The sequence below is a fragment of the Pararge aegeria genome, chromosome 10, assembly GCF_905163445.1.
Source record: "Pararge aegeria chromosome 10, ilParAegt1.1, whole genome shotgun sequence".
In the NCBI taxonomy this organism is placed as follows: domain Eukaryota; kingdom Metazoa; phylum Arthropoda; class Insecta; order Lepidoptera; family Nymphalidae; genus Pararge; species Pararge aegeria.
In genome coordinates this window covers 15,099,663-15,111,409 of record NC_053189.1, presented here as the reverse complement: position 1 = coordinate 15,111,409, position 11,747 = coordinate 15,099,663, and the positions used below count along the sequence as shown (strand labels likewise).

The window sequence follows — 11,747 nt, the reverse complement described above, 5'->3', positions numbered from 1 at the left end:
TGGCTCTTAGCTTGTATACCCAGGTCTAGTTATGATAAGCCCTTATTTTAAGCCCAAGAAAATGCCTTATTCCCCCTTTGTATTGTAATAAAATACGCGGATAAAGTAACTAGATTGATGTAAGTTAAAATGATACTATTTCATTAAACTCTTTAAACACCATGTCGTAGCGGATTCTACGAGTGACCTTGTTGATATGTAAATAATATCAAAATCAATACTTTTAGCATGAACTTTCTGCACTCCACTCATTCTGTCCAGAAATCTGATTATACATGAAATACAATACAATATTGAAGAGACGGGCACTCATCTCTTCATCATCACCTATTATGGTCTCATAGCTGGGAACTCTTATATAAGGGGCGGAATTTTATAAGGGTTGCTTGGACCCTGTCTGAGCAATTAATATAACGTTAGTGATACTGACTCCGAGAACGACAGCTTTTAACTTGCTCTCCGACATAGCTAATTTCTTAAGTCCAGGCATGTTCAACGAATATCTTGGCATGAAAATCCACTACGTCACAATTATTGATCAAATACCCGTTATAATGTCTGGGTAGGTTCTAAGAAATGTTTCGCTAGCGGTGAGCTAGAGAAACTAAATTTTAATGATGCTTTATTGCGGTTCTTTGGACATCAATTTGTAGAAGCGGTTAAAAATATGTTATAATTATAGGCTTTGAAAAAGTTATTTTTGGTCGAAGGATTTTCACTTTTTTTCTGTTCATCTTTGGGTAGATAAAAATGGCAAATAAAATAAAGTAATGCAATTACCTCATTTTTTTCATAATCGCAATCAATAAATCATAATTCGTGTTAAATATGCCAAATTATTTATTTAAGATTATTTTCGTAACAGCTTGTTACAAAAACAAATCGGAAAACTAATTGACTACGGTCATACGTTGTTGTTGATTGAGGATAATGTGGTATAATTATAAACATAGATAACGCATAAAGTACAGTTGTCCTGACACAGCAATTTATTAAACTTTGTAATTGATCATATTCCGCTAAATATGCACCATATAATTTTTCGGTGCAGATTGATTACTGCTTAATAAGTATTATCTTATAGTATAGTAGGTGTTACTTGCACACATTTAGGAAGAACACAACAATCTAATTACCGCGCATAATAATTCGAATCGCTGCTTTGCTTTGATAGCGGCACAAGTGGAATAGTGCTAAGTTTTCATAGTGGACTAACTAACTAGCTTTATCTAATGCAATTTGTTTGCCATTTATCAAAATTCATTCATTTCAAGTAAACAACCACCGGCTCGTAAGGCAGATTCTAACAAGAAACCGCAAGAAACTCAGCAAATTGCTCTTTTCAAGTATAATTTTACATTTGAACAATCATTTTTATCTTGTGAGAGATGAAAGCGAGCAACCTGCTTCCAAGTATCGTTGTTACCTAATTATTAAATAACCAAGATTCAGTAAATGTGTTTTAATTGTATAAACTTAAGCAAAGGTAAATCTTATCTAATTTTTATATATTATACCAACTGCTCTCTGGCATTAACTAAAGAAAGTGGAGATGTGTCTTTTCTACCTAAAAACTTCACAGCCTTTAAAATACTTAATTTTAACATGCACTAATCTCTTAACTAAACTGGTTAAAGTAGTACCATCCTTTTATATACGCTCTTTTTAGTTATGCCAATTGTTAAATTAAAGTTCCAGATTTGTGTACTACATAATTGGCACCATTATGGCCACTTTTTAATGTGCCACTTTCAAAGATATGCAGCGACATTGTCATGAAAATTACGTAGCTATTTTGCAAGGGAAAAATTTATATTGTTAGATATGACTGAAAATTATCATCTCTCCCTCTTCTTTAATATCCATCGGTAGCAGATTTCTACGAGGCCATGAGTCAAGTACAATCGCGTGTAAATATAGTAGTTACCAATGCCCACATCTGTGACACTTTTACCTCTAATTTTGGTCTATATTATACGATGGACATATTTCCCTTATGTGGAAATCAGGCGAGGGTATATCGAACAATCTAAATCTTTGGTACAAATAAAAGTTACTCTCCAAAAAAAGGCTTAAAACGTGCGTACTTAAACAAACTCTTTGCTTGTACTAAAGCAATTACATTCCAAAGAATGATTATAAATCTACTATATATGGGAGGCGATTAAGTATTGCATTTAATTGGTATTTAATTGAATACCTAAGTCACCCGAGTCGGTGTACATTTATTTATTTTTATAGTGATATTTCGACAGACTAAGCAGATGGTCAGCGGCGTGCACAGAGGGTATGCACAGGGCATGAAGATGATATGAAATGAAAAAAAACTCCAGTACGTGTTATAAATACATAAGGTTAGGCTTTTAATAACTCTTTCAATGCCTATCCTTAAGTTTTTTACAACTCGCGCTGGAGATTTTCTTCATTTTATATCATTCGCATAACCTGTGCATACCCTATGCACGTCACTGCAGATGGCCCACCTGTCCAATAAGTAGTAAGCCATTGCCTATGCCTATATTACCTAACAGAGCAACAACACAGGGCATGCAAAGAACACTTGTTACACATTGCCACCCTGAGTCCATCAACCTGAGCCGTAGATGCCAAGCTTAATTTGCTATACTCCGCGAAAAGCAGGAGAATCTGTGTGGTGTAATTTATAATTGCTTCAATCCTTATACTCCACACCACCCAGATCCTCGGTAATACACCCTCTACGCACGTTTCGCTCCGAAACCGGAGCATCATCAGGAGATGTTGACTTTACAATGAATCATCAGGAGATGTTGACTTTACAATGAATCATCAGGAGATGTTGACTTTACAATGAATCATCAGGAGATGTTGACTTTACAATGAATCATCAGGAGATGTTGACTTTACAATGAATAATTGTTAAGTCAACATCTCCTGATGATGTTCCGGTTTCGGAGCGAAGAAATTATAAATTACACCACACAGATTCTCCTGCTTTTCGCGGAGTATAGCAAATTAAGCTTAATTTTGATAATACCTCATGAGCCTGTAATTACACCGTCAACCACACTTTTCAGTCACGGAACACAACAATGCTGCTTGTCTGCATAAATAAGCTTGAAGTTGGAAAGATGAGATCCGGATGAGCTCTGCCACAAAAAGGTCTACTATCACTAGAATTTTTAATAGAGACTAAATCAATTTTTTATAAGAAATAATCTGGTTACTGTTAATTATTTACTTCAGTGGCACACTCTTTAGCTTTTTTTGGAGGGTTTTCTTAAACTTTACCCATTGCATGCATGAGTAATTATTAATATTATGAATTTTATTTTGAATATAACTCTTACACACCTTTTATTCGAGTTACGTGTTTTTAAACTGTCTTTTTTAATTAACGAATATAATTTCAGTTACATAAATGTATGATACAAATTTATGAACGCACAATATTGCATTTTTTTCTTACAAGTACAATTTTATAGTAACTGTATATATAAGCCAAATCACATTACATTGCTCTGCAATCCGCCTAGATTTAAGCTAGACTTTCGTGTCTTTATATACGGATTGCAAGAACTGCAAGTCAACTGCAAAATTGCAGTTAGAATGTAGTTCTTAATTTTAAATGCATATTTGGGCGACGCGCGTAGGTACGCAACAGTTTAGAACAGAGCTTGGACTACAATCGCACTGATACGACAATATCGGCAGCCATATTAAAATAAATGGCTATATGGACAACTATGTACAAACATAAGTTTATGCAAATAGCAGTTTAAATACAGTTAAATTGCAGTTTTACGCGGTCAAGGAGTAAACGTGCAACATTGATCTGCATTCTGACTGCAGGCAGACAGCAGAATAATCAGTCAACAGTTTCATTATATTTGGAATATTAAAGTCGGAAGCTACAAAGTGTTGATCGGAGGTAGTTATTGCTATTTAAAGACAGTTTATCTGTGCAGCGTCCGTGCATACTACTAAAATTACAAATTGGAACTATGCAATTTACTTGCAGTTCAAATTCATTACACCTGTATGTTATTTAGGTGCTTCAAATGTTTTTTAACAACAATAAGATACTTATACTGACATCGTCTACATGATAACTAAATCAAGCTCTTTTATTTTTATTATAAGTACCTACTAAAACTAAAATAGGTTTTGAATACAATATCGATCTCAAAATGTATACACCTACTCAGTATCTTTGAATGACAACTATTTACTAAACTATTGCACTGTTTGCGGTTGATTTTACTAATGTCGGTTGAGAAGTTCCGACCTTTATCATAAATGATCTTAATCAGAACACCTTATAAATAAAAAAATAAAAAAATCGAAATCGATTCAGATTGTTGGCATTTTGAATTTGAAATAAATGCCATGAATTTTTTCGAATTGGATTTATAGAAATTATTATCCTACGTAGTTCACTGGGCATTTCGAGTTAACACAGATATAGAGAAAAAATCTCAGAATATACACATCAAATTAAAAAACTTTTAAACTTATCACAATTATTGCTACTGTATTATCCTAAGCATTATAATTAGATTATAGTATTGCGGAGAGATCCTTATTAACAACCATGTTGTAATTAAGGGGAAATACACACAGAGCGTTCGTACAGTTTCGTTTTAATCTTCTTATTTAAGACACTCATATCCCACCCAACTAGAACGAAAAAGTAGCAGAATAAAATAGAACGCTCTTAAAGCTGTTTAATGCTTATAGCACTGTTATGTAAATTGTAGTACGCGCTGTAGTTATTATGCCGCTCTAGTTGGGTTTCAACTCTTAATACTCCTTTTGCTATTTGATTTGTTAAGTTCACAGAAAGTAAGAGAAGTTTACGATGGCCAATAGGAGCGAAAAGATTTCTATTTTAGAGTTAAGTTAAAGATTTCTATTTTAGAGTATCGCAACACTAAGTTTTATCCCTTCCAACTAATTTTTGGACCGTATTTTTATGGACCTAATAATTCAAATATTCATCGACTTAATTTAATGACGAATTTTCTTTTGTGTGAAAAAAAAAAAAAAGGTGTTATCTCTCAATAATTTGATCGCTCATACTGTATGCACGTATGCGCTTCATTCTAAAAGAATCCGTCCGTCTCACTGTATAATTTTATGTGAGAGTTATAAGAGCCATTTACTTAAACACGCTTGATTGCACTACTCCAGTCTTTTTGGTGTGTAAAATTTCGAGCTGTTACTGCAGATGACACCCTGTCATTCATTTTAAAATTGATGGGTGTGTCAACGACATCACTCGTTGCAAATTATCAATGCAGATGAAATTCATCAACCGTAAATAGCTTAGAAACAACATGATAACCTGACAAGTGTAATTTTAGTTGGGAAGCTAAACATCGTGTTTTTTCTGTACCGAAACGCTCTACGTGCATTTGCCCTTACGATTTTCTCCAGATGACTAGATTTTGACTAGCATGATTTTTGCAATTAAGTACATTGTTGTAGATACGAGTACACTATTTGTGCAAAATGCTGATTTTCAATTGCCAAACTTTCACTGAAGAATAAAATTGACATTATGGCCATTTTTCATAGCAGCTCTGACTAATTTATTCCCCAAGTTATTTTACTATTGAAAGTCTCAGCCCTAATTTTAATAAATAAATAAATAATGCTTAAATTAATAGCATAATATTATGACTAATTCGTCTCCACCGATTTTTTTACATTTAAATTAAAATTCTTAATGGAGAATATTGTCTACTTCCTCTTTCAAAATGTACAAGCATAATTAAATTTAAAAAACCACTGGTGTTTTAACCAGTAAAAATTTTTGTATGTTCGATATACATTTTAATATGAATGTATATATAAATGACAGATCTAATTTCCATTATATTGTCCCTTATAACTTTGATATGTGGTTTATTGAAGATTTAGTTTAAACATTAACGAAAGGCAGTGCACCTACGATGAGGTTCTATTAAGAGGAGTAATTGAAAATGGAATGTTCAAAGCATCGTCCCATTTCTTGCTAGAAATGTCACATAAATAAAGCTAGAGACTAACCGATGCCACGTACGCAACGCATTATGTTATACGGACTCTTGATTTCATGTTAAAATCTTTTCGATAGAAACACACTTATTCACTTTCTCAGTTGACACCAAATTCAGCTAGCCACTCGAAATTTGCCACCTGTTAATTCCATATTTTGGATCCTGAAACCTATGTTTCCAATTATCACGGTTGGAAGGGAAAATTACACCATGTATGTATAATTATCGTGTTATTTGATGGTAACTTCCCACGGTGGCATTTGGTGTCAACTGAGATAGTGAATCGGCTTCTAAATCGGCATCGGAAGAGAAGAGGGGATATTCTTAGGCTTTGTATGCCACGCGTATTACCAGTGTGTTTTTAGGACTTGATAAAAAAAAAGTTCTATGAAAAATTACGACAACTTTTGGCACCGTTTCTCCCGCTTTGCATTGCTAACGCTGTGTACGTGAAACTTGTCTGTCTCTACGTTAATAATTAAACGTTAAAAATGCCCATTGGTTAACAAATATTTAAGGCGCTGCACAAACGTAAAACTGCATCCACAGACCGCAGAGAGTTTTTTATATTTTGTAATCAGTGTAACTTATTTTAAATTGATTACTTACAAAATACACCTATTTTCTATATGGAAGTTTTCCAGTTTATGGAGATCTAAATTTAGTTTTTAAACATTTCGATATCGGATAATAAAAAAAAACCAATTGCCATCACTGGACTCTAGACACGTTTTTCGGATATGGCAAGCAGCGCCTTAAAATGATATCCCAGCATACATTATGCTAAACTTATTTAAATAAAATTATAACTTTGGCTTCATTGATGTTCCAACACAATTCATTGTCCTAGCGTGCATTTGTACAACAGATACTAAAAACAGTCTTTTTAACTACAAAATTGTTAAACTGCAATTGGGAAATGCCACGAACATAATTATTTTCCATTATTGTATTTATGTTGTCGGTCTCAGCTCCGCTTACTTAACCATTAGGTTAGCCGAAGATCAGAAAGCAAAACAACTGGTGAAGAGATCGTCCAAATAAATTTAACGCTAAAAAAAATCATGCTTATAATTCAACAAGCAAATAAAATATGTGTGAGTTTAGTGAATAATCGCCCTTTATACACTAGGCTTAATCATCTAGTACAGCCTTAGCCTGTGTAGCGATAGCTGCGTGTGTAAACGCACGGTATGGTGTATTCGTAACAAGAGTTGAGGCAGGCATAACTTGAGGATCGTGGGAATGTACATTACTCAGCGCGAAGATCTGGTCATGAAGAGTATGAGCATAGGCCCGGCATGTCCGCCTTGTGCAACGCCACCGCACCTTGCTCTTTTCTGGGAAAACTTTCTCCGCGTAGAATGAAAACCCGCCGAGTCTCATATGACGCCGGCCGCGATTCGAAATCACGAATTCAACTGCAAGAATACAAACCAATCATTGTCTATTCTCTATGCAAATGAGTTACGTGCAAGTTACAACACAAGATAATAAGTGAAAACTTCACTAGATATACACAACTAATAAAGAAATGCTTATTAAGTAATAACACAACAATTACAGCTAGCACAATAAACTCAGATAAACACTTATGAGCATTTTAAAAAGAAAGAATAATACGCTTAAACACTTTGTTGTTGTGGTGATGGTGGATTTGACTTAAGAGTAATTCTTTTGGAACGGTTACAATAAGTAATCATATTTATATAATTAATAAACCTTACAGAACCAAAATACCTAAAGGGAAAATTAAGGTTTCTAAATGAAAAACGTCAAACATCTTAAAACTTTATTTGTCAACCTGAATGATTCTAATAAGGCTTTCATTACAGTTAATAGCAGTTAAATATTTCAAGTAAGGAAATAAAAGACATGTCTATATTATAAATTTATTTCTCTGCCGAAACGATTTCTATAAGGCTTTCTATACGTTTAATATCAGTATTAAGAGTGTTTGGTAAGTGATTATGTTCAGAGCATCTTACGACGATTCGACCTTCGACTGTCAAAGCCCGGGCCATGCAGCCATCTTGTCTTCTTCTCCTACAGGTCCAGTAGACGCGGGTGCCACGTCGCTTGCTGGCAACGTAGCCAAAACCGTCTAGTATGAGACAAGGTGCCCCCCGCTGCGTAACCGTGTAGTTTACCCCTCCTGCCCGCTTCTTCGAACCAGCTCCTGTTGTGTCAGTCACCATAGCAACACCTGCCTTGATAGACCCTCTAAGCCCCTAATCCATTGGCGTGTAAGGGTATCGCTAATTTTAATTTTGGGGAGCCTTGATGCTAATTTACTTGTATACAAAACATAAACAAAATTGACATGACTCGTTATCGCATAGGTACAAAACCACCCTTTTAACGTTCCCTGCGAAAATAACGGCAATATTCTAACTAATTTAAAAAAGAAGGGGGTTTTAATTCGATGCATGTCAATCTGTCAAGTTTAATTCCTTACGTACCAAAGAGTTAACACTATTGTTAAAGAAATAATAGTTACTTATGATATTTTTACATAATCAAATAGTAGCGTGGGTATCTGCGCAGTTTAAAAACGCCAATGGATGAGGAGCATAAATTTTTAGTCACACAGACAATGTAGAGTTCTCTAATTAACCAGAGCTTTCACAGTAATACTAATAATTATAAATTAAAAGAAAGAATTTTAAAATTTAGGAATGTACCACAAGAAAGGCGAGACGTCGCAAAGCTTTGCTTTGTGGTACACAGGGTTTCAAGTGACTAGTGTTTCACGTTTGCTGTATTACACGTGACTTAAAATAGATTCGATCTCAAGATGCTTTCCAGTGTCTTACTACCATCGATAAAAGCAGTATTATTATTATATAGTTGACGCTCTTGTTTCATTATTATGATCCATATTTTAGGTATGTAAAGCTATGTCATCTGAAGCTGTCATCCAAAAATACTAATGCTGCTTTAAGCGATAGTAACATATACCAGTGCACGCAACTCACCCAAGACAAACCTATTATACGATTATCACTCACTGGTTCGCGCATGAATATCGTGACACAACTGTTGTAGTGTATGTAGTACATTATTACTCAATGAATAAATTGATAAGACCAATACGAATTGCGCCCTTTCTATATTGACGCATGAATGAAGCTTGAAAATAAAACAATAAATCAAAACTACTCTTTATTATGCTACTCAATCACAATTTTCAATTTTATAATTAAGTAAGGGATAATAATTACACTAACATTTACCTACTGATTTCATTTTATGAAGAAATATAGTACACAATTATAATTACTATTCACTGTTAAGGCTGGCGCATTTTTTAACGCATCGCGTCACAACAATATAGCTGTGATAACTTTCATATTTTTAAGTAGAGTACACGCTTCTCATAAAAAGCTTAAGAGACATGCGATTAAATTAGAAATGAAACTTAAAGTAGCCGATATAGCCAGGAGATAAAAATTATAACCCCGATTTTAATCCGTAATTTACGTGTTCACCTGCCAAAGCACGGTAATATAGGAGAAGTTTACCCCCATTTATTGTTACATTCATTTATTAGGATAATATTTTCACACATGCGCCAATGCCCTTCCCCGGGGAGAAAAATGTATCAAGTATCCGGTCCATGTTAGCAATGCTATAGGAGTAATGGACTAAAACTCAAAGGACCGATGGTTAGATGCTAAAAGACGCAGCGTAGACCTTTGCTAAGTGGACAGCTTATAAAGCGAGTCTTACGGTTCTCTTCCTACTAGATCAGGGGTTCCCAACATTATTAGGCAAGCGGCGCAGTTCAGAAATTTGTCACGGCACCCGCGCCCTTACCTATAGGACACAGATAGGCCCAAAAAATAAAACGTCCTCTTTATGAAACTAATGATACGAAAAAAGTATTAGGAATAATAAAACTACCCCAACAATTGGATGGCCGAGCTTGGTGATCTTCACTTAGCCTTGACACCACTACAGCGCCTCGCGGTACACCTATGTAATTTCTAAGGAGCCCCAGAGCGCCGCGGCGTCCAGTTGGGAAGCCCTGACCCAGCTATTAAAAATTAGTAACCGCCTTTTAAAATTCTTACGCGATTCTATACGTCCAGCAGTAGACGTCAGTTGCCTCAACAACGACTCCTATCGGTTTAGTTAATATCAACATAACGCTACATAGTAGCATGCCAACAAACAGATTTCATTGTTCATACAATGAATGAATTCTACCATACGATCACCTTCGCAGTATACGTATGGTCAGTCTTACTTAAAATCTAACGTAGTTAAAAAAACAATGATAACCTATTAAGAAAAATATTTGGTTTGCCAATATTATTCATTTGTATAATTAAGATATCAGTAAAAATAAGTTCATATTCAAAATATATTTACATACATTATGTGTTTTTTTACATTGTAAATATATTTATAATAAATAAATATATTTACAATGTAAAAAAACACATAATGTTTGGTCTACATAAGGCTGATTTCACTCTGGTTCATAAAACCAAAATATGTGTGGTAAGTACAATACATAGGCAAGGAGATTCATAACGTTTTCAGACTGCTGAAAATGCACATGGTGTCAGAAGCACGAGCCAACGTTCATTAGATATACAAAAAGCTTGACGCGTCCGATGTTTAAAGTAAAATCTTCAGATAACAGATAGAATTTGGTCGTGCTATCCTTTTCTACAGGGAAGGGTAGGAAAAGGATAGTGCTACTCCATTCAATCTGTCATCCTGTTGATGATTTTTGATAAGATTATTCATTAATTTTGGACGACAGGCATACATAGTCGTTTTTGTATAATGCAGTTTATGTCGTAGCTTTTACTATGTTCGTTAACATAACACGAGATTAAAATTAATCATGATTTATATGGATCTTTGGATCTCTGTCCTATGTAATTCACTTCGTAGATAGTTTTTACACATGCTTTAGCTACAACACAATTTGTAGACTTAGTTAAAGATGTCTACTCTCCTAATCGAAGGTCGATTTCGACTATCGATACTCTGTAACGTTAGAGAAAATAGAATTTATGTTGTTGTTATAAAGTTCAAATTCTTTCACTTAACGGCAAGCGCTCTTGGCAAAATAAAGAAAGATTACCGAATTTGCAACTCTAAAACTTTATTATTATTAGAACTATTTTGCTTTGACGTTACCTAGTTTCGATACTCGGAAAAGACTACGAAAACGTACCTTAAACTGCTCTATCGTAATTTTTTAAGTAAATTCACTGAATCGCGGCAGTAGCGTAAACGTAATGTCATATGGAAACTTTCATTAAGGGCTCAAAAGCGAGATGAATAGAAACCATGTAAGCCCCGCCTAACCACGTTTAAAAATGCCATTTATGTAGCAGTCGAGCAATCCTCAGACCGATGGACACGTCACAACTTCGCCCAATTCATATTTGCGAGCGATTTTGTCCATGTGGTTATCTGTATGATTGTGCACAGGGTTTGTTATCCTCAGCACGTTATTTTTCGATGTTATCCTCGCCCGGCACCGTTTCCCGTATTCCATGCATCTCCAGAACGTCCGGCCGCTCCGGACACTGTCCGTAACGAAAATGTAGGGCTCGTATATAAGTTGCAGGTGTCCACTTTTCGTCTGTATAAAATGCAGGTCGCCTTTCATATTGCTTAGGTTCTCTAAAACTAGAAACAAATTGAAAGTCATTATCGATTCGATATTTCATTTCTTCAATGAAAAACATATTAAGC

General features: G+C 34.8%; 1 protein-coding gene across 50 annotated transcripts in view; it reads right to left on the bottom strand.

Moving 5' to 3' along the window:
• The window catches only part of LOC120626775 (protein tramtrack, beta isoform), a 548,009-nt gene that overhangs the window by 527,204 nt on the left and 9,058 nt on the right, over positions 1 to 11,747 (bottom strand). The window contains exon 5 of one of the 50 annotated variants that reach the window (XM_039894500.1): positions 7,143 to 7,444. The exons of 47 other annotated variants lie outside the window; for them this stretch is intronic. In XM_039894500.1, the coding sequence (XP_039750434.1) occupies positions 7,158 to 7,444 (287 nt within the window). In that variant the 3' untranslated portion in view covers positions 7,143 to 7,157. Of the gene's footprint in view, positions 1 to 7,142; positions 7,445 to 7,909; positions 8,203 to 11,261; positions 11,682 to 11,747 lie in introns of those variants that run through there. 2 more of the 50 variants (XM_039894499.1, XM_039894498.1) reach the window with 2 other exon arrangements.